This window comes from Dasypus novemcinctus, chromosome 11, assembly GCF_030445035.2.
Source record: "Dasypus novemcinctus isolate mDasNov1 chromosome 11, mDasNov1.1.hap2, whole genome shotgun sequence".
NCBI classification, from domain to species: domain Eukaryota; kingdom Metazoa; phylum Chordata; class Mammalia; order Cingulata; family Dasypodidae; genus Dasypus; species Dasypus novemcinctus.
This window is the reverse complement of record NC_080683.1, coordinates 9,832,632-9,856,147: the sequence shown is the minus strand read 5'-3', so window position 1 is coordinate 9,856,147 and position 23,516 is coordinate 9,832,632. Positions and strand designations below refer to the sequence as shown.

The window sequence follows — 23,516 nt, the reverse complement described above, 5'->3', positions numbered from 1 at the left end:
ATTCACCAAATGCAATGAATGTCTCATGATGATGGAGGAGAATGCTGCTATGGGGGAAGGAGTGGGGTGAGGGCGGTGGGGGGTACATGGGGACTTCATATTTTTTGAATGTAATATTAAAAAAAAAAATTTTAAAAATTACAAAAAAAACACAATTCCCTTACACCAACATTTTTATGGGTCAACATCCAAGAACAGTACTCTACTTTTAAAGGCAGACATACCTCTGAGTTACATTAAAAGGGAAAGGCAAACTAAATACAACTGCATATCGTAAAGTCAAACAGTCTTCACGAAGTTTCATATGTAACACATACAGACTTGACAAGCCTGGTTTTCTGGATTTCAGTGGCAAATTAAGAAAAAGAAGAAAATCATGATTAGAAACAATATTGCCCTAAAATGGAATACCATATCCATGTTTCCCTAGGCAGAGTCCAAGAAATCATAAATTTAGAAAGTTATGATTCATGTTGAAAGACACCACATCTTCCCCCACCTCCAGTTTATTATTATTTCTTAATGGTTAATACACTTCTGACCAGTTTAAGAATGACTACATTGCTCCATCTACTTTATGTCTGTCATTCATTACATAAAGCAAAAATTCTCTCAGGAAATAATTTTGCCAGCACATCTATCCATATAAAGTACCCTAGAATGGATTAAAAACTGAAAAAGGGTGAAAAAGGATGATGTGAAATAGGCAGAAGCTTTGAAAGCATGGACATAATCAGCAAAACCCTCTGCCACCTTCTCTGTGTTCCCCAACTTCCTGCTCCCACTATTCCACAGTTCGGTATCATGAGCTATACAAACCTCCTCATACTGTGTTCAGGACTACTACCACCATCATAAGCTTGTATGAGAAAACTAAGTGCCTGGCACGAGAACCGACTGTGGGAAGAGAATCTGTAATACTCATGGGTGGTCAGAATGCTCCTCCTTCCAAAAAGTAGACTAAGGGTATGATTATTTTACATAAATGCACTACGACTTACCAATGTCTAAAAGTTCAAGAATAGCTAGGATATCACAGTTGTTACTCCATAACACCTCACTTTAGCAGAGATAAGAAAAGACACTCCCCAAAATGTCCCAAGTACATCACCACCAACCTTACTCTTTGCCAGATCATTAATGATGCAGCAGTGAGGCTGAAAAGAGCCCATCCACAACCTAGAAACACAAAATGCTATCTATGGGTGTGATTCCTGTCCTAAGGCCAAAAAGTAGAAGCAGGCAGCTCCCATTCCTTAGGACCTCTCTCAGGACATTCTGCCCTAAAACATCTGGTACAGCTGAAAAGAACAAATGCAGCTAGCTTCCCGTGGTCGACGGCTACAGCCACAACTTTGGGTGCTTGGCACTGTTTGCAGCTCTGTTCTCTGCCCTCATGAATGACAGATTTTCCTTCATTTTGTGCCATCTTTCAGCTTGGTGTATCCGAATCAGTTTGGTTCTGCCCACTGCAGATGGATATTCCAATACATTCCACCTTCCTCTGTATGTATTTGAATTTACTAGAAAATCCAATGCACTCATTCCTATTCACATATCAAAAGCTGCCATGTGAGATTTACACCATTTGTTAAAACACTTTTCCCTTATAAAAGTCATTTAGCCCAGGCTGAGTACCTTCAGAAATTATCTCACTAAAGAGAAAAAAAAAAATTGCTCTCTTAGACCAGTCTCACTTTTACAGGCCTCTGAGGTGCCAATTTAATACTGCTTTAAAAAAAAAAAAGAGCTAAAATGATTCATTCCATATTCCATAGCTAACACGAAACAATATTCAAATTATAGACTAACTTGTAATGAAATTTTAATTCCCAATAACTGGTCAAAGAAGCACTCTACCAGTAATGTGGATTAATAACAGCATTGCTTTTCCCAATGGAAATAAAATGTTAGAGGTGCAAGGAAACTTGGAGCTAATTAAAACAAGTCCCTCATTTTTAGAATACAAGAAAACAGAGGTCCAGAAAGTCCACAAGAAAATAGGCTTGAAAATCTTGGTCATCAATCAGGTCAACATTCTAGAACAGCAATATACAAAAGAACTTTCTGGGAAGATGAAAGTGTTCTCTTTCTGTGTTTTATGATAGGGTAAATAGTGCCCTCAATAGCTGTGGGCACGTAATATGTCACTAGCGCGACTGTAGAACTGATTTTTCATTTGATTTCACTGTAATTAATTAATCTGGATTTAAACTGCATGTGGCTAGTGGATACCATACTGGCCAGGGCAATTATAGAATACTGTCAAAGATTTTGGTTATTAAAGTTCCTCAACCTCCCTTCTGCATTAAATATGTATGGAAAATTTCTTCCTTATGGCTAAATATCTCATTCAGCAATTTAATTGTGTTATACAGGGGTTCAACGCAGAGCAAGATCAGCCTGTACCTCAAATCCCCTAGAAGAACTAAGTGACACAGGTGGACTGAAGACCCTCTTTTGCAAAACCACTCTGACACCAAGTCCCACAACACCCAACATGCCAGAACTGGGAGTTTTAAGTGTTTTTTGTTTTTTTTTTTAAGTGTTTCATTAAAATTATACATTGCTGAGTCTTTACCAGTCACTTCCTTCATTTGGCTTGGTTAAAATATTAAACTTAACCCCTCTTTAAATAGAGAAAAGAATGTTTAATCTCAAACTTGACATGTGATTTTAGGATTTCAAAACTTTACAACACTTGCACAGATACAATCCCCTTAGAACCTAATAAAAAATCCCAATTTTATTAGTTCCCACCCCTCGTATTCAGCTCTAGGTAAATAATATTTACTACACCATTTTACGTTGTTTTCTAAAGAACTTTATTCATTTTTAAAAATTCTTATCCCCCTCCCAGTTTTTCCAGCTAGGAAAGGGTTAATTAAAAAAATAGCAACTTCGATACCATTAAGGATTATGAAGACACTTTCAGTCAAAACTTTTCAGAATGATTTTTAGTCAAAATAGGCAAGGATCATAAAATATTACATTCTCCTCCTTTAGGGGGAAGGTAGTAAAGTGGGGAGGAGGAGAGGATAATACCAAAGGAGCCATGTATGTCCTATATGCTAACTAGACCTAATTCTAAAAGGAAATTGCCTCAAAAAAAACAAAGACAAGTTTTCTTTTTAAAAAAATATAATAGAAATCACTATGAGGAAGGAATGAAAGAGACTGCCTTGCTACTGTATACAGGGCAACATCTATTACAGTGATGAAAGGCAAAACATCAAAAACAAAGTTTTATGGTATTTTTCAGTTTTTAATACCCCGATTTATTTTTTACTTTATTTTAGTTTTTCTAAATTAGTTTGTATTCTAATTCTAATCTTCAATACTATCACTACTGTTTCATTTTCCTACTAATTGAATTTGGCAGTATATTAGGCTTCATTTTTGAAGAAGTTTTGGATCCCAGAGGGTTTCAGCTATGGCAGGGGAGGAACACTGGTGTGGGTGTTACTGATGGGGACACATGGTTGGAAGGGAGTTCTCCAGGGCATGTATATAGGGTATATAAAAATGTTCAGATATTGATTGGGTATTGTCATAGTAGGTAGAGTTATAAACAACAACTGAGGGAGTACTGAGTTCCTAGCCAGGGAGCTCTGTCACATTCCCCAGTGGAACAGCAACAATCCCCCAAGTTCAAAGGCAAAGATCAGTGACGAAGGATGGTCCAGTGGGCCCTTCATACTGATGACTATGCTTATGAGCCTGTGAGCGTGAAATTTCAACTAGTCCTAGAGCTGCAGGGTGCCTAAGAGTTACCTCCTGAGAGCCTCCATGTTGCTCAAATGTGGCCACTCTCTAAGCCAAACATAGCATTTAAATTCGTTACTGTCTCCACAGTGTGGGACATGACTTTTGGGGATGAGCTTCCCTGGCACCGAAAGGATTACTACCAATCACCAGCTGGTGATGCAACTACAAAAAGATCTTGAGTAAAGGGGGGAAATGGAAAAGACGAATGAGTTTATATGGCTAAGAGTTTTCAAAATGAGTCGGAGGTCAACAGAGGGGTCGCGCTTATGCACGTCTCAGCAGGATCCCAGAGACAGCCAAAGTATATACAATTCCAGGTCCTGGTACTTCTGAGGGCTGCAGAGACACACAGGTTCTACGGTCATGGCAGATGGCTCTGGAGTTCAGTGCCTTGTCAGTGAGCCCTACTTTTAAATTTGTACTCCTGAACATGATGGAGTTGGATTCAGATGTTACCTTTCTACACAAGCCTCTTCTGTCACTTTTATTGAACCTGTGGTTGGCGCTGGGGTTAGTGTATACTCAGGAGACTTGAATCTCTGGACTAGACATATGCCAGCTGGGCCCTGAGCCTCAGCAGAGTTGCAACACCTACTCTCCGGTTCCTTGGACTTACCCAGGTCAGCTAATAGGGAGATGAAGATGGTTGGACACCACAACAGAGAACCAAGAGTGCCCACAACTGCAAGCAGGAGAATCATATCCATCAGCGATGAGGGATCTAAGCCCCCTCTCGATTTAGAGGTGGAGTGGACATCACCATCCCAGGGTCCACAGGATGGAGGAATAAAATATGGATTACAGTGGACTTACTGGTATTCTACTACAGAACTACTGTGACTAGCAGTGAAAAAAACTGTAGCACTGAAGTGGAGAAAGTGGCCACAGTAGTTGCTGAGGGTAGGAGAGGGAAGAAGAGATGTGATGTGGGGGCATTTTCAGGACTTGGGGTTGTCCGGAATGATACTGCAGGGATAGATGCTGGACATTATACATCCTGCCATAACCCACTAAATGGCCTGGGGAAGAGTGTAAACTACAATGAAAGCTATAATCCATGTGGTGCAGCAGTGCTCCAAAATGTATTCACCAAACGCAATGCATATGCCACAACGATGAAAGAGGTTGTTGAAGTGGGAGGAGTGGGGGGGGGGTATATGCAAATTTCTTATACTTTTTAAACGTTTTTTTATCCATGTATCTTTAAAAAAAAAAGACAAAAAAATTAAAAATTAAAAAAATAAAAGAATTTCCCTATATTCCATAACGTAGGTAGAATAAATTTTGTAATAAATTTTGTAGTTTCTGGATATCCCAAATTGATCATAAAAATGGGGCAAGAAGATAAGTGTATTGACAATGAACACTTAACTCAAATCATGTTATATCTTCAGATGCATATAATACTGAGAATTGCTGATTAACTGCATAAACAAGTTGTTTTGTTTTTAAAAGAATGTTTCAGGGGGTTTTATAATCAAGGGATAATGAGTGACATCACTGGAATAAACATTCTACTGATTAACTAATGCCTCATGCTGTGTTCACATGAACTTGAAAGCTGAGGTTAAGCTGGCTGAAGTATGGCAACATGTTTCAATTGGGAGACTGAGACTGAAGAGGCATAATGACACACAGTAACAGAAACAGAAAGAGATGCCAAGGTTCTAAATCAATTCACAAAGCCTGGCCTCAGAGGAAAAAAATTATTCATTCTATTTAAGCTAAACTAGTCAGTATCTTGTGTGTGTGTGCCAGATATAAAATAGAATAAAATAAATTATGTTTATATTTTCTATCAACTTTCTACTAGTAACCATTTCAGGAATGGAAATTATTTTGTGAGATTATTCCTTATCTCTGCCTGTTTCCATCTTTACTTAAAAAAACATATATAATCTAGCAGATCGAGTAAATTATCACAAAAATGAATTACTCATAAAATCTATTTCCCTAAAGAAAATGTATCTGTGTAATACTTGTTGGATGACATGATCCATTAAAACAGATGAAGTGATTTTTCTTCATCAAAACAATGAATAGTTTACCCAGTAGGCTCCATATTTAAATACTCCATTATTCCCTAAATACTACAGGACTGAATATTTATGTCTACTATACTTGATGCTTATTTGTGAAAGAAATAGCACTTCCCAAGGTTTCCATAATATTGTACTGTCATGGAGAATATCTAATTGTGGCAGCAAAATATCAATTATAATAATTGGGTTTTTATACTTAGTAAGTACAATTAGAAAAAATACACATTTCTATCTTTCCCCATCCTAATTACTTTATTATCCTACAAGAAATTCAGAATGGGGAAACAGATGTAGCTCAACCAACTGGACTCCCATCTACCATATAGGAAGTCCAGGGTTCAATGCCCAGGGCCTCCTGGTGAGGGCAAAGCTGGCCCATGCAGCGAGCTAGCCCACGTGGAGTGCCACCCCATGCGGGAATGCAGCCCGCGCAGGAGTGCCACCCTGCGTGGGAATGCCACACTGTGTGGGAATGCCACACTGTGTGGGAAAGCCAACTGGTGCAGGAGTGCTGCCCAACCCAGAGAGCTGACACAGCAAGATGACACAAGAGACACAGAGGAGAGAAAATAAGAAGATGTAGCAGAACAGGAAGATGAGGTGGCACAAGAGAGTAATGACCTCTCTCCTACTCCAGAAGGTCCCAGGATCGGTTCCTGGAGCTGCCTAATGAGAATACCATCAGACAGAGAAGAACACACAGCCAATGGATACAGTACGCAGACAAAGGTGAAAAGGGGGGGCGGGGGAATAAAAATAAATCTTAAAAAAAAAAATCTCAGTATATTCTTATTCTCATCTTCTGTCTTTTCAATAATATTCTAGGGCTGCTTTTTTTTTTTTTAATTTATTTTTCTCCTCCCCGTCCCCCGCCCTGATGTTTTTGCTGTGTCCATTCGCTGTGTGATCTTCTGCATCTGTTTCTCTTTTTGTTTTCTCTTCTTGTTTTTCCTCCTCTAGGATTCACTGTGATTCCATCCTGGGGACCTCTGATGTGGAGAGAGGTTCCCTGTCACCTGACACACTTCAGTTCCTGGTCTCTGCTGAGTTTCACCTTGACTCTCCCCTTCATCTCTCTTTTGATGCGCCATCACCTTGCTGTGTAACTCACTTGTGCGAGCACTGGATCACCTTGCAGGTACTCAGCTGGCTGCACAGGCACTCAGCTCACCACGCCGGCAATGGCTCTCCACACAGGCACTGGCTCGCTGCACAGGCACACTTCTTTTTTCACCAGGAGGCCCCAGGGATTGAACCCAGCTCCTCCCATGTGGCAGTCAGAAACCTTATCAATTGAGCCACACCTGCTTCCCTCCAGGGCTCCTCTTTCCACAATATTCGAAAACATTTATGAAGAATTTATGTGTTTCAATACATGTTTAATGGCTAAACCATTTAAAATGTAGCTTCAATTAATGCCTCCTATATCTGTAAAAGTGGGGCCTCTGTCAGTCAGGTGAAAACCACAGACCCCTTCTCAGAATGTAGGGGCAGAAAGTTTTACGACACTCAACTAGCGTCGGGTTTAACAACTATCATAATTTCGAAATATGGATGAGCATAAGCGATTTTTTGAGGTAGGGAACAACTGTAATGTGATAAATGAATACTACTGTAATTTATTGCATACATTCATAAGTGAAGGAAATGCTAGATTTCAGTTACAGGTCAGAAAACAAAGATATTAAGTTGATCTTTTTCACTTCAAGCTCACAGACCCCCTGAAACCATCCAAGGACCCCTGGTTAAGAACCCCTGGTTTAGAAAGTGCTTTTGGGTATACATATGTATCAACTAAAGGAAATGTACTCATTTACTATCTCTTTCCATATTTGACAATTATAAACTAGCTTTTTTTTTTTTTTTTTGCATGATTACTTAATGCCAAAATGGGCCAAGGAAATGCTCGTATTTTACTATGAGTTTAAATTCATGTCTCAGGAAAAAAACTTTCTTATGATCATAACCCTAAAAACACTGTACAGCAACCATACAACTTCTAACTTCAGGTTAATCTTCCATACAGGTTCATCTTCAACACCTGCCAAGGGAGCCAAGTTACCCAGTGGAGAAATGGTTTTTCTATAAAATCAGCACCACCTGCACACAATTACAAGCTATAAACCAAGAGAGGGAGAACTGACAACTGTTCCAAGCACTAACTTTTGAACTGAATGCTCCTCTTGGCATTCTCCTTTCTAATTGCATTACCAGAAAAAAAAAAAAAACAACCTCAAAGCTCTCCTATTTAATTCACTGACTGGTATCCTGTCTGGTCACAGCCGGGCAGCAAATCCTGCAGCCTGAGTCACTGGAAAAAGGAACAATCCTAAAGATAATGCCTTTATTCTGCTGGTGCCAGAACAATCTGCTGAGAGGCTTCTCTGCAAAGGGTGGGGTGTGGGCCCTGGCTTGCTGACTTTATAGACCTATGGTCTCCACAGGGTGCAATGCTGCACAGGTTGGCAGAAAACATACCTTCATGTTCATGAAGAGAAAAGGCCAAGATATGGCCTTAATGGCTTATCACATCCATCTATTTCTCCCCATTCTCCCTCCCACTACACCAGTTCAGATCATCACCATCACTGGCTGGATTACTCCTATCAGGTCTCCTGTACCTCCAGATTACAACACATCCAAAAACACATATACCTCACACATCCCTACAGATAAATACATTCATACCCACACATCCAGACCACTCTCAAGATTAACCAATTAATCTTTCACTTGAAAGAATAGTACATCACTCCCTGCTCAAAGTTCTTCACTAGCTCCCCACTACTTAGGATAAAGGTCTAAAGTCCTCAGCATTACCTACAGGCCCCCACACCAACAATTTCTCTTCCTCCGCCGCCGCCACCACCCCCCAGCCTCATCACTAGCTGATCCCACTTTACAATCTACCAATCAACCTAAGTGAACTTTCAGCTCCTCAAGTGTGTAGGACTCTCTTTCACCTCAAGGACTTCACTCATTCTATTCTCTGCTTTAAAGTTTAACACTCTTCATGGCTCTCTATTTCCATTCCTTCCTCTTCTCCTACCTATCTTTCAGGTATAGGCTCAACTGTCACTTCCTCTAGGCTACCTTTTCTCTACACCCACTCCTGCTGAGGTAGGTATCTCTCCCATAGCAGCCTGTAACAATCATAGCACACTTTAACTGTCAATTTACTTCTCTATCCCCCCTGCTCCCAGAGGATGGGATTAGTGTCCTCTTGTTCACCATTATAGCAGAGACACTCAAATATTTCTTGAAAATATTCTAAACTTACTTAACAAACATAGTATAAACCTGACCCATGCCACAAGGGAACATGTTCAAAGTTATATAACGTAAATAAGGTGACAATTTCATTATACTTTGGTATAAAATGCAAATTACACATGTACCTACAAGCACACCCTTAGGAAAGGCTAAAACATTAAACAGAACACTTGTCACCACAAAAATATCAGTGTGTTTTTGCTCTCTACTTCTATTAGGCAAATCACAGTAAACTCTGGTTGCTTACAGCATTAATATAACTTTTCCTCTACGCTACTACCAATCTCTCTTGATGTTACTCAGTACCCTGATGGATAATAAAAAAGCTATTGCACTTCCTTGCTTTCTAAGCCTTGATATAAGTTTCAATAAGGGTTCCACTCAGGATAATGGTCGCAAGGACATAAACCATGTTGCCAGGAAACAGACCTCTCTGATAAGCCCTAGGCATTAGTTGCCATTGGCAGCATCTTTCTTTAGGCCACATGTCTTCTTATTATGAGTTACAATCTGAGGCTTATGACACCACATTTTTCCAGAGCAGCAAGCTGATGTCATAAAAGTGATCACAGTACTCTAAAGAGTTCATCAACTCCACCACCCTACAGCCTGAGTGCCATAGGCAAGTTATCCACCCTTTAAAAGCCTCAGGTTCCCCAACTATTAATAAAGGAAAAAAGTCGTACTTCCTAAGGTTTATGAAAGCACTTAGTATATACCAAGTTATTGTTTTCAAATCAAAATGAAGGGAGACTATAAACCTAAGATATTTTTAACTAGTATTCTAGCCAGAAATTTCTGATAAAGGCAGAGATGAGAAAATGAGAATCCACTTTTATAACCTTTTGATTTGACAAATACAGAAATCTACACTAAGATCCATTTTCTAATATTTCCCTGTGCTCCCAAAATCATAGTCTTAATTTCTTCCTTAACCATTCCTAAGATCTGCGAGATAAAATACTTCAATATTTCTTCCACAATCTCCTCACCAGAAATATTCATTTCCTTCCTGCCTTATGCCCCTGAGAATATACTGAATCTTAAGAAGAAAAAAAGGCTCAATCACAAAAGTTGGCCTTCAAAGTGTCCAGCTCCCCTACTAAAGTAACTTTAATCATAAGATATGATGGACGAAGCAGTTAGGTAATAGGGGCAGAAACCTATAAAATTTAAAGAATTAAAAGAAGAATTCAAACTAACTTTGGACAGATTTTACATTTTTTACCCCAATACAGAATAGCCAAGTAATAATACTCACTGCCCAATGTGAACATTATTTTCCTCATCTTAAAAAATGGGGAAGGGGGGAATTTCAGCCAACGGAACAAACTGACTTTCACATTCCCAAGCCAGGCTAACTTGAGGTGCTTTTCACAGGAAAATTTTACAGATCTTCTGAAACATGTTTTAACGAAGGATGAGACCTCAACACAGTCTTATAACTTTACCCCAGCATGAATGCTGGGCTCAATTTTTTTTTTTTTTTTTTTTTTAATGGGTGACGTGTGAAGAGCTTCCTGAAAGCAAATGGAGCACTGGGATATAATTTAGGAAGTGATGATGCAAGTCTCTGGGGGACGGGGAAAGAAGGGTGAAAAAGTCAGAGGAAATACCCTCCCGGGGCCAGGACAGCAAATCATACCAAGTGGGCGGTGGGGTGGGGGCTGGCTTCCATAAGCCAAGGTTAGGGGGCACCCCTGCTCCACCGGGAGGTGCCAACACTGCCCCTCATCCCTCCCCCACTGCCCTGCCCCCGACACCCGTGGCCCGGGCGGCCCCTAGAGGCGGGAGCCTCAGACAGACGAGTCCCAGGGAGTAGGCAGCGCACCCTGGGCAGGGCCTTCTTTGCCCACCTCCAACCCTTCACCCAGCGCCCCTCCCCAGGACGCGCGGCCCCTGCTCTATCCCGGTGGGCCTGGCTTGGGCCCAGCCCCCAGGGTCCCGGCCTCTCCCGGCCCCGAGGCCCGCCCGGGCACCCCGGCGCCCGCGCCCCCCGCCCCCACCCGGCTGGGGACTTACCCCCAGAAGCCGCAGGGACAGCGAGGCGGCAAGCTGGGCGCTTTGCTGCGCTCGCTCCCGGCGTCTCCCATGGTGCTCGGCGGCGGTGGAGCTCGGCGGCGGCGGCGGCAGCGGTGGCGACGGCTGGGCCTGGGCCCCGCTCGAAGGAGGCGGCGGCGGCGGCGGCGTCGGGGGGCTCGGGGCGGGGGGAGGGGGAGGGAGCGGGCGCGCGGGCGGGCGCGAGTCCGGGGCTCCAAGCCGGGATTCCAGGCCGGTCAGCTGGAGGCGGGCCGCACCACTTGGCCTGCGGAGACGGGGGCGCCGGGGGAAGCGCGGAGAGGGAGGGGAGCTGAGGAGGAGAGCCGTGCGGGTGAACCCAGGACCGTGGAGAAGGAGGGAAGACCCGGCGCCCTCGTCAGCCCCCACCGCCGCTCCCCAGCCGAAGCGGTGTCTCGTGGGGCGGCGATAGAAAGGACCCGAGGCCCCCGCTGGCTCTGGCCGCGGTAAAACTCGGAGCCCCGGCTCACTCCGTAACACCCTCCCCTCCCCCCGAAGGCTGCGCTGACCGGACAATGGCCGCTCCGCCCCCTCCTCTCCTCACACACCCCTCCCGAGGAGTCACAAATGGTCTCGCCCGGGGGAGCCTCCGCCAAAGCCCAGCAGCTGATCAGCTGGGATCCGGGCGTGCCACTTTGTTCAGCGACTCAAAGGAAGAATACGGGGCCGTGGGCAAAGCCAAGAACGTCAGACCATTACTGAGCGACAGGCCTCTGAGGTCTTCGTATTCTTGGGACTTTTTAAAATCTGATGCAAACTTACCTTTCCCGTGTCTGAGGAAGGGGAACAGGGTTCTGAGTACTCTGGGGTGCTTTACCTCCCCCTAAACGCAAATGGTACGCCCCAAGCGGGAGGGGAAGGAGGAGGTTAGTTGTTTAGGGTACGCTGGGCCGGTCCCAGAGCGGCGGCCGAGCGCTGCGCATGCGTTTGCCGTGTCCCGTAGCCGGGTGCGGGGAGAGCCCGGAGGGAGACCTTCCAAACCCGGAAGTGGGTCTCGATCTTCCCTAGGCTGCAGAGATCCTCTACTGCCGGATAGGTCGTAGCCCGGCTGCTCTAGGTCTTGGGTGGTGTTAGTGAGCGTTTCTGCCCAAACTGCCAAACCTTTGGGTATTTTTCTTCCCAGCCCCACCTCCGTCCGTCCACCCTATCAGTTTCACCCAAAGAACCGGTCTCCTCTTTCGGGAGTATTGAAGCTCTTTGGAAATGGCCCCCTCCCCCGCAAAGGCGGGGCTGGGTATTTGGGTCTGGATCCGCAACCCTCCTCCCCACTTCCGGAGCCTAGAGCTGCAAGTTCAGGACTATTGCCTAGTCTAGGAGGCTTCTCATCTTCCTAGAGTGGACAGGTTGGTTTTGGGAGATGGAGAGGGGAGCTGTGATACAATCAGTGGTGAAAATCAGAAGTTTGAGTCACTGAAAAATGCGTCCTTTAGCTTTCCTAGTCCTTTATCCTGAACTCATTCTGATCCCCAGCCCATCGTGGGCAGTAATGAATTATTGATGACATATCTCAACGCCGTGGTTTTGCTGGCCAATTTCTAAGTAACTGCTGTGTATCCCCGTAACCCACAGAAGATAGGAGAGCCTCAGAAGGTATTACCTTCTTGAGAAATAAAAAGCATAACCTTGGAAAAATATCTAAGAAGTCACTCCTGCCCCCCCCCCTTCTGTGAATCGGCTTGTGAGGGCAAGACTTTGCAGGAGAATATGAAGTGAATGACTCCTGTACCCTGTTTCTGTAAATCAGCCTGTGAAAACATGGTCTAATAGGAAGATATCAAAGGAGTGACTTCCTCCCCTTTCTGTAAATCAGCCGGCAAACTTGCCCCTGTATTCTGCATCTGTAACACCCCTGCTTGCAAAATTTCGCCTAGCAATGTGTTAGACAATGAGCAAAAGTTATGCCAATCTCACCTGAAATCATATATAAACCTATGAAAACTGAAAAACGGGGCTCAGAATATGGAGATTGACTCTCCTCTGGGCCCTTGGGTAATAAAACTGTTCATCCACCTTTCTGGAGTGCCGGTTGTGCATTTCTACGGTTCAGAACTTCTGGCTTTGCTGCAACAACCTAGGTTAATTTGTTAACATTGATGTAATTATCTTTTGTCCTCTGAATTTCTAAAGACGAAGGATCAAATTTAGTTTAGCATCCTCCTAAAGATGCTGTTGATAATGAAGACGATGATTGCAAAAGCAAGCCACTTTAAAACCAAAGATCCCCCAAATGTGAGTGCTGGTTTATTTTGCATAGTATTTAGATTTTGTGGATTTTCACTAGCTTTCAATAAGTATTTCTGTCCAAAGTCCACATAATGAAGCCATACAGCACACCTAACTCTCATAGGACTCTTTGCTTTTAAATCTTCACTAACTGACATAAAATTGCCACATTCATGAAAGATTTATAGCATTTAAGTAATAAGGTTAAGTGGGACTCTTAAATGGCGCCTTTTTTTCATAAGATTTACTTATTTATTCTGCACCCCTCCCCCCGGTTGTTTGTGCTCTCTGCTCTGTGTCCTTTTGCCATGTATTCTTCTGTGTCTGCTTGTCTTCTCTTTAGGAGGCACCAGGAACCAATCCTGGGACCTTCGAGAATGGGAGAGAGGCGCTCAATCTCTTGCACCACCTCAGCTCCCTAATCTGCTGTGTTTCTAATTGTCTCTTCTCTACGTCTCTTTTTGTGTCATCTTGCTGCATCAGCTCTCTGTGCGGGCAAGCTCTCCACTCCAGCCAGCTCACTGCTTAGGCCAGCTTCCCTTCAGAAGGCCCCAGGAATCAAACCCTGCATCTTCTATATGGTAAATGGGAGCCCAATCACTTGAGCCACATCCGCTTCGCTTTAATGGCATCTTAATTTCCTTTTACTGTGGAAAAGGAAACCCTGAAACCAAAAGAAAAATTTAATCTAAAAAGTTTGTCATCCTTACAACCTGCTTGCCTACTTGCCTATTTGCCAGTTATTCAACAAGCGTTTATTGAGTACCTAGTATGTACAAGGCATTTCCTGACCCCTCTGGAGGCTGACACAATTAATAAAACATAGCACTTACCAGCAAGTCCAAACTCCTTATATATACAAAATTAGATAATTTGGCTCTAATCATCCTCCATGCACCCTGCACATCAGCCACTAGTTGGTATTCCTCAAATACACCTTCCTTCTTTACGTTTCTGCCTTTGTCCCTCTTACTCCTCCCTGCCCCAGCTGCCCTCCCTCACTTTGCCCAACACATTCCAGCCTTCAGGAGGATGTTACTTCTTCAGTAATAATTCCTTCCAAACTGCCAAAGGCAGCATTGATTCCTCCTCCCTCTGCCCATAAAATCGCAATTATTGAACCAGGTAATTTACATGTTTGTCTCTCACAAAACCTAGTTTCAAAAGGACTGAAATGGGAGCAAACTCAACCTCAGCTGCTGAATGAAAGAGCTAATCTGACAAAATTCACTAGCTTAGTCAAGCCCCTTTGTCTGCAAGTAACAGAAGCCCACTTAAACTTCCTCAAACAAAAAAGAAAAATCACTGAAATAATCTTACAGAACCCAAGGGCACAGAGCAACAGGATCTCATGAGGGATGGGAACAAAGACCTAAAATACCACCAGACGCCAAGTAGCTATTACCTCAATGTATCTTTTTTTGAGTCTCGTCCCATGTTCTTCATGGTCTCTACAGAGCTGCATCATTCTCTGCAGACCTGCTTTCTCTGCTTTTCTGGAAACATAGTCATAGTAAACCATGACCAAGCTTACCCATCCTCACATCAAGAAACCAGCAGGGATTAATGAACCTATCTATGAATCCCATTTCCTAGGAGAAAGAACCCGATTGGCCCAGTTTTTGTCAAATGCATACTCTTGGTACAGTTGGCTTTAGCAAGTGGAGATGTATGTGGTCAAGGCTCCTTGTTTTGCAATAAAACATGGCTTCTGGAGGCCCATTCTTGTTGCCCAGAGTTCCCAAAAAACATCAGTTATGTTCTTAGCAAAGATTCCAAGAGGTATCTATGCAAATCAAAAAGAAGTTGGCAGCCTGCATAAAGAATAATGAATTCAAGAATTTGGATTCATTTTCCAACTAATTCCTACTTAAATTATTTCAGGCCTAAATTTAAATGGCATTCCACTGGGGAGGCAGATGTGGCTCAAGTGACTGAGCACCCGCCTATACCATATGGTAGGTCCCTGGTTTGGTTTCCATTGCCTCCTAAAGAAGACAGTGAGCCAGCACGATGGGCAGGCACAGCAAGTTGACAAAAGAGACACAAGAAGGAAAACATAATGAGAGATACAACAAAACAGGAAACAGAGGTGGCTCAAGCAATTAGGTGCCTCCCTCCCATATCTGAGGTCCTGGGTTCAGTTCCCAGTGCCTCCTAAAGAAACAAGGAAGATGAACAGACACAGCAAGTGCAAACAACAAGGGGGTGGGGAGAAATAAATAAATCTTAAATAATTGCATTCCCTTGGAGAAACCATCACTGACCCCAGGCCCCAATTAAAATTATGTTGTCCCATTGTTATCTTACATGGCACCCTTTTCCTTATAGCACCTATTCATTTATAATCAAATATTTGTGTCTCCTCTCCAAAAATCATGTCTATTTTGTTCATCACTATATACTCAATACCCAGGGTACATTTGGTAGGAATTCAATAAATATTTGTTGAATGAATAAAAAGGCACAATATTTGCAAATCAATGTGAGACCCAATAATGAATTGACATCCTAATCAGACTTTCCTGGGGGAATATCTAAGCCACCAAACAGCCTTCCCTAAAACACACTGAAACCTCCTGCTAGCTTTTTCGTCCACTGCAGTTGTGTGAAATGAAACCAGTTGTTCATTTACTTCCTCTTGTGATATTCCCAAGCCAGCTAACTGTTCCTTCTTCAATCCCAAGATCTCTAATGGAAGAGCCCATGAACCAGTTTTTATAACATGCCTGCTTAGATGGCTGACAGCTCAGAGAGGACATAAAATATCAGGGCATCATCAAAGTAGGAGGCCAAGGTGTGATAGTAATTGGCAGAAGTACATTTGTCATAATTGTCTTGACTATTTCCTAGTATGGATTACATTACAGATGAACCTGTGATGTGACTTTTAGGGGTGGTTTTTTGGTAACTTTTAGCCAAAAAGGAACTGTCCATGTGCTCAATAGGATCTAGAAAAGGATAATATTAATGCTTCAGCAGCCAAGCTCTTGAGTAGCAGTTGAGGTTGTATGGGAACTCAAGGGCAGGGACTCACAAGGGCTGCTTTCTTGCTAAAAGGCCAAACAGGGCCTTAGCCTTGAAAGACATGACCAAAAAGGTGCTTGTAGAGACTGGAGAGAGCAGATGGTATTCCAACCTGATCCTAATCCTTACCCCACGATTCTAACTCCCAATTCAAATACTTCCATGATTATAATTCTAACCTGGTATGAGCCCAATCCAAACTGTGGCCTCAGTCTTAATCCTAAAATTGTTATCTGTAAATGTAATCCCAGACCTCAAACCTAATCCCAACTCTAACCCTATCTTCCTTAACAAGGGCTCCTTGCCTTGCCACCGAGTTGTTTTCCCCAGCTGTTTTTTCTTGTGACCCTTGACTCTCACCCACTCTCATGGACAGAGCCCTGTAATATCCTGGATCCTTGGGGAGAATGGGTGCCAGTTTCAATAATCCTAAAAAAGAAAAGGGTCTCGGGCTGCCAGAAAAGAAAAGATGACCCTACCCAATCATACCATTTCCAATCCCTTCTTCAGGAGCTTCTCAGCCCCTGAAAGTTCAGAAAAGATGCAATCCAAGTGAGCTGTGAGGGCTTGCAATGAGTGATACAGTTGGACTAGAGCAAATCTGAGTATATTACTCCCTTTTTTCTTCTTTAGACCTCATCCCTCCTTCTGCAAAATGATAGGGTTAAATTAGATAAGTGGTTTTTGATCCGTGTTCTTAGAGACCAAGAATTCAGATTTCCACTCTCCTCCCTCACTTGGGTTTCGTTTTCTAAGGCAAAAATTTTATTTAAAAAAATTTTTTTTTGAAAACCACTGAAGCAGGCCCTCATTCAGGTTCCTTCCAGTCCTCGAGTTCTCTGATGTGTAGTGGATTTTCAGTCACTCATGGTCCAGTTGGCTTGGATAAACTCTCAGAGCCAAGGGAAAAGAAGGGCAACCAAGCATACCATCTCCAGCCCTTCTCAGAAAACCGAAAATGAACTAAATAAAATGAAGAACACAACGGGGAAGAGAGGGGAGGAGAGGAGAAAATGCTGCCGTTTCACATCCCATGTTCCTGGTGTTCATGAAGCAATTGCTAATTTCCCTGCTGTCCACAGCCATCTTGGCGTGAAATTTTATCTTACTGACTTTTAAATTTCTTTTCAGGAATGGAAATATTGTTTTTCCCAGAAATACTTGACCTTTGTGAGGGAAAAAATTCAAATAATGAGAAAGTAAAAATCCTCCCTAATACCATTCCCCAGAGATAGCCTTTGTTAACAGTTTGGTGTCCAGCCTTCCAGGCTTTTCATTTACATATGATTATCTCAATGGGGATCATGCAACACATAGTGTTCTCTAGGTGACTTCTTTCACTTTGAAATATGTCATCTTCCACATCTCTGCACTCAGTTTTTCAGTATTTTCTTATAGCTAAAATCATGGGCTCTGAAGTCAGCCTGCCTGAGTTTGAACATGTGTTTTGCCACCTGCTAATTCTGAGACTTTGAGGAAGTTACTTAGCCTGCCTATGCCTCGGTTTCCTCATATGCAACAGGACACGTTTGTGGTAGTCTACGCCCAGTTTCTCGTTGGCGGCCCCCCTTCTCCCTGCTCTGAGGGCTCCTCAGGGATGTGGGTGCTAGCTAGGTTCTGCCAGGGCGCCCAACCTTCTGACCACAGGAATCAGGATCGGTTCAGGCAGAGGCAAGCCTCTCCCAGGGCTGATTTCCTAGCTTTGCCCTCTAAGTTCAAGTGTCCCAAGAACAGTGTAAGCCTTGAGCTGCTGGAGGGGACACACTGTGGAGCAAGGCTGCCTAGGGATGGAGCAATAGAGAAGAAAGATGAGAGATGGAGAGAAAGATTCAATCCTCAAGGCATTATTAGAGTCTTTGAATCCAACTAAATCTGAAGTCAGAACAACCCCTTGGACTTTTCAGTTACATGGACCATTTCATTTGAGTTAGGTTTCAGCATGTTTTAGAAAGAAAAAAAAAAAAAAGTCCTGACCTATGCATAAGAGTATCTACCTATGACATAGGTTTATTGTGAGGATAAAGGTCTAAACTCTATGAAGAAATCTTATGTGGTATAGAGTAACAAGCTCACTAAACATGCACTATGATTCTTCATTTCTTTTTAATGGCTGCTGACCATGCTACTATATAAGTGAACCATTTAACAAATCCCCTCTTGATTCATTTGTTCCACCATTCATTCATTCAGTCATTAATTCATTCAACAGGTATTTATTGAGCACTTACTCTGTGTTAGGGACCATTTTAGACATTAAGGATACAGTGGTGAGTGAGACATAAGGTCTCCTACCCTGTTTGCTTTTAACCTCTAAAGTGTAGGTAGGCAGTTAATAAGTTTTTTTAAAAAGTCTTAAAAGACTTAGGTCCAGCTTTCCACTTTATTATAAACATTTCTATAGTGAACATTTTTGCTGGTTTGCCCTATTGTCTTGGATTACTTTTTTTAAGAAAAAGAATTGCAATATCATTTAACAATTGTTATATATGGCCAGACTACCCTCCAGGAAGGCTGTACCAATTTGCCTTTCCTCCCACCATGATTGAGAAGGCAGATTTCCCCACACCTCAGTACTTTGGGGCTATCATTACTCTTTTTAATCAATGCCAATTTAATAGGTAAAAAAAAATGGCATCTCATAGACATTTTACTTTGTATTTTCGGTTATTAATCAGGTCCAGATTAATTTATGTCATATATCTTTAAATTTGAAATTTTTGTACATATTATGTTTATATCCTTTGTCAATTTTTTTTTAAGATTTACTTTTTATTTATTTTTCTCCCCTTCCCGCCCCGCCCCCCAGTTGTCTGCTCTCTCTGTCCATTTGCTGTGTGTTCTTCTATGACCTCTTCTATCTTTAGCAGCAGCACCGGGAATCTGTGTTTCTTTTTGTTGCGTCTTCTTGTTGTGTCAGCTCTCCATGTGTGCAGCGCCATTCTTGGGCAGGCTGCACTTCCTTTTGCACAGGGCGGCTCTCCTTACGGGGCACACTCCTTGCGCGTGGGGCTCCCCTACGCGGGGACATCCCTGTGTGGCACGGCACTCCTTACACGCATCAGCACTGCACATGGGCCAGCTCCACGTGGGTCAAGGAGGCCTGGGGTTTGAACCTTGGACCTCCCATGTGGTAGGCAGACACCCTATCCATTGGGCCAAGTCCGCTTCCCATATCCTTTGTCAATTTTTCTACAGGTTTTTTTTTCTTATTTAGTGTAAGATATCTATCAATGTTGATATAAGGAATTTTTTTTTGAGATACCGGGGCCAGGGATTGAAACTGGGACCTTGTGTGTAGGAAGCCAATGCTTAACCACTAAGTTCGTTTTATTTCATTTGCTTATTTTTTGTTTTTTGTTTTTTGTTTTAATAGGCATCAGGAACTGAACCCAGGACGTCCCATGTGGGAAGCAGGCACTCAACTACTTGAGCCACATCGGCTCTGACTTTAGGACTATTAACCCTTTGTAATATACACTGCCAATTATTTCTGTCATTTGTCTTTTAACTTTAGCCTTTTGATTTGAAAGTGCAAGGGAACTATGTGGATTAACTTGGCTATGGCTCAAATGATCAGCATGGGCACTTTTTCCCTATAACTCTAGTTGCTGCTCCTAAGTAAAAAGGAAAAGGGTCGGGGAGCGTAAAGACAGGAGCTTGTGGGGGTGGGGGCAGGCAGCTGAGAGGAATCCCGTTTTCTCGGCCTGGGCCCGCCTCATCCCACCCCATCTCTGGCAGCCTCCACTCGGAGGCGAGCGGCCAGGCCTCCATGGGCCAGCCCTGCGCTCCCTCGGGTGAATCATCCAGGACATGGTATCCGAGCCTTCGTGATTTCCTGTCTAGAGGTGAAAAAGCAGCCAGAAGCAACAGCCCTACAGTTCTGTCAGCCTCTGCCTTTCCCCGTAAGTCCCTTGCTCAGTTTCTAGGGATGGGCTGGCTCTCCTGTGGCCTGGCTGGGCTCTAAGACCTGGCTCAGTGAGAAGAACCAAGGGATTTGAGGAAAGGGGAGTGGGTAGGGGAGAAAAGGTGGGGGGAGCACGGTTAGAATTAACTGTTAGGATGAAATTAGGGAGGGGGCCAGAGTAGCAGGGACTGGGCTAGGGCGCCGGGAGCAGACGATCAGAATGCCAAGAACTGGTGGCTTTGAGAAGGGGCTCTGACCGGACAAGAGGCTTGCACGTCCAGGGTGGGCTTGGAAGGTTAAGGCTGGCGTCTGAGTTTGCGTTCCCCCGGAACGTGACCCTGAGACAAAGCTTGGAGGGTACAGAGAACACCGCCAAGAACAGGCAATACAGGGTGTGCCATCAGGCCAGCTCTCACTGCGAGGCTGGAACCCAGTCCCGTGGGGAACTCTGGGACAGGTGTAAGGTCACCCCTTAAAGTCACGCCTCCGTAGGGGGCAGGGGAGGGGTGCTGGGTATTTATCCATCCACTTCTGTGGCTAGCTGAGGGCTGCTCCCAGGGGCTGTTAATTCCCCAGCCCTTCCCGCCTGCGTGAGGGAGGTCAGCCTTCCCTTGTTTAGGAGAAAAGCCTCCTTGGGCAAAGAGATGCAGGTGCTGGTACCTGGAAGCCGGTGGGATCATTCTCAAGTGGGAAGGCCCAAAGGAGATGGACAGAGCACCTACAGTGTCTGCTGGGGACAGGGTGCATGTGTAATACATGGGGTGTGCTATTTGTTCAGTTATCCCAAGGTTTCATTCCGAGGCTGTGATTAATCAAGTAAGACTAGTCGCGCCCTGAATAGACGTTAGGCAGCGGCGTTCAGTTGACAGTTGGGATTAGAGAATCAGGTTCCATTAGTTTCCACTCTGGTTCCATCCGGGTTCTGAAGCTCAGAGAGGCCATTGTCCTGCCTGAAGTTACCAAGCTGGTAGGTGGGGAGCCGGAGCAGGACTGGAGCCTGAGCTGTGTCCCTCGAGAGCCCGCTAGGAGGACAGAGCGCGGCGCGGCCCGGGGAAGCCAGGGAGGTGTCCACAGGACCCTTGCCGCCTGCGGCTCCTTCCCCACCAGCCTGGGAGCAGCTGCCATCTGTCCTCCTGGCACGGCTGCCTGGCAGCTGCCCGCCGTGCCCGCTCTCTGCTCTGGAGGAGGACGCGTTCCTCCACGGCCCATCGGGCAGGACGCGGAGCAGTGCGCTCGCCAGGGCTGCGCCACATGATGGATTCAGTGACTACGGCCTTCTGAGGTGGGCGCTGCGCAGTCGTGTCGCAGCCCCGGACCCATCTGGTGTGTGTTTCCTGAAAGAGCTGCCAGAAGGGAAAATCTGCACAGTGCTCAGGTTGGAAGGAGGGTGGGGTGTGCGTGCGTGGACCCGTGCGGGTGCGTCTACACGTAGGTAGGAGTGGGAACACGCGTGAACCTGGGCAAGTTGGGAGGGGAGTGGGCACACAGGTGTGATTGTGAACACTGGGCGTTCAAAACCATCCGGTCCTCTCAGAGATAGTTGAGCAAAGAAATTAATAAATGTTAATGCTACCTTTTTCTTTTCATACCTTCCACAGGCCAGTAACTGTAGTAGGTGCTTTCCACGTGTCGGTGATTGTATCTAAGATAAATCTTACAACAACTCCACATGGGAAATGTCATCTTCTCCATCTTATACACGAGGAAACTGAAGTGTGCAGAGGTTAAATGAGTTGCCCAGGATCCAATTGGGAAGTGGCAGAGTATGGATTTGAAGCCATGTCTCTCTGATTCTTTCAGGCATGATTTTAAATTTCCATCCTCCCCAAATCTCAGAATAAGCAACAACTACCACTACACACAAAAATACAGAAGAATCACACTAAAATAATGTTGAGCAAAAGAAGTCAGACTCAAAAGAACACCTTCTGCAGGATGCCATTTATATAAAGTTGAGAATCGGGCGGAACTCATCTGTGGTGGAGGGAGTCAGGACAGTGGTTACCGGTGCAGAGGACAGGGGATTTCTGGAAGGGGGCTCGGTGGGGGGGCGGGGATCTGGAGGCTAATAATAGGTTTCTTGACCTGGGTATTGGTTATATGGATACATTCAGTTTGTGCAAATTCATCAAGCTGTTTGTGTACAATTTGTGCACTTTTCTATATGAATCTTATACATCAATAAAAGTTCAAATTGAACATTAAGAATCTTACCAGGGGCCACGAAGGATTCGGAGAACAGAAGCGCCTCAAGCTCGAGAAGCTTTTAGCCTGTGGAGTAGAGAGGGGTGTTGAGTGTAATGAATGAGGACCAAGTAGGCTGAAGTCAAGATGGTGCAAAGTCTAAAGACCAAGTCGTGAGAGAAGCTATCAGAGGTGGTCAATGTACAGTGACCAAGAGCAGAGCGTGGCCTTCGGAGCCTAGCAGACCTGAGTTGTCACCCCCAGCCCCATCGTCTACTAGCTGAAGAACCTGGAGAGAGTTATTTAACCTCTCTTGCTTACCTCCTCTGTGCAGGGGGATCATTAATACCAAAGACTGCTGTCAGGATTAAATGATATGACATATTTAATCATACGTGGTTGGCGTTCATTTAAGGGTATGTTTGGAGGAAGGAAGGAAGGATGCTCTGGAATCTAAGAGCTCCCTCAAATATCAGAGGAACTGGAAGGTAGGAGGGTCCTCACACTCATTCTGGGTCTCTGGTGGCCAGAACAAAGTGATTTCTCACCCCTCTGGGTAGTAGCTGGCCTGTGATGTGCAGGAAGGTACCAGACTAGTGTTGGTAGCTGGGACTGCCTGGCATTTGCTCTAATGGAACTCACTTTGGGGATGATCCAAGAAAAGGGACCCAGGGAAAGGATCCAGGCTGGGACAAGGGTGGTGGAAGAGGTTGGCAGCCTGGCCAGAGAGGAATATCTGGGGAGAACTGTCTAATGTAATGGAGGTTCACGAAGCTGGGTACTGTGGGGGGAGAGTTCTTCCCCTGTTAGATCATTTGGAGGCTACCCCTCAAAAATTTTACCCGCAAAATACAGAAACTGATAAAATTTGTTCTGAGAACTGTGAAGGGACCAAGTTTGGCCAGACTGAGGGAGCATGAGCCCTCTAAAGACACATCTGACAGATGAGTTACCTAAGGAATTTTACAACTCATCTAACTCAAATGCCAACTACCCCAAAAAGCTTCATTCCCCATTCCCCCCATTTAGAATTTTGC

General features: G+C 44.3%; 1 protein-coding gene across 3 annotated transcripts in view; it reads right to left on the bottom strand.

The window, feature by feature from the left end:
• ZFAND3 (zinc finger AN1-type containing 3) overlaps positions 1-12,050 on the bottom strand; it is a 391,008-nt gene extending 378,958 nt beyond the window's left edge. Inside the window, exons 1-2 of one of the 3 annotated variants that reach the window (XM_058306672.2) lie at positions 11,904-12,050; positions 11,106-11,388 (exon numbers count right to left, since the gene is read on the bottom strand). In XM_058306672.2, coding sequence (XP_058162655.1) covers positions 11,106-11,176 — 71 coding nt within the window. In that variant the 5' untranslated portion in view covers positions 11,177-11,388; positions 11,904-12,050. Of the gene's footprint in view, positions 1-11,105; positions 11,653-11,903 lie in introns of those variants that run through there. The other 2 variants (XM_071218439.1, XM_058306673.2) reach the window with 2 other exon arrangements.
• Positions 12,051-23,516: the final 11,466 nt, after the last annotated feature.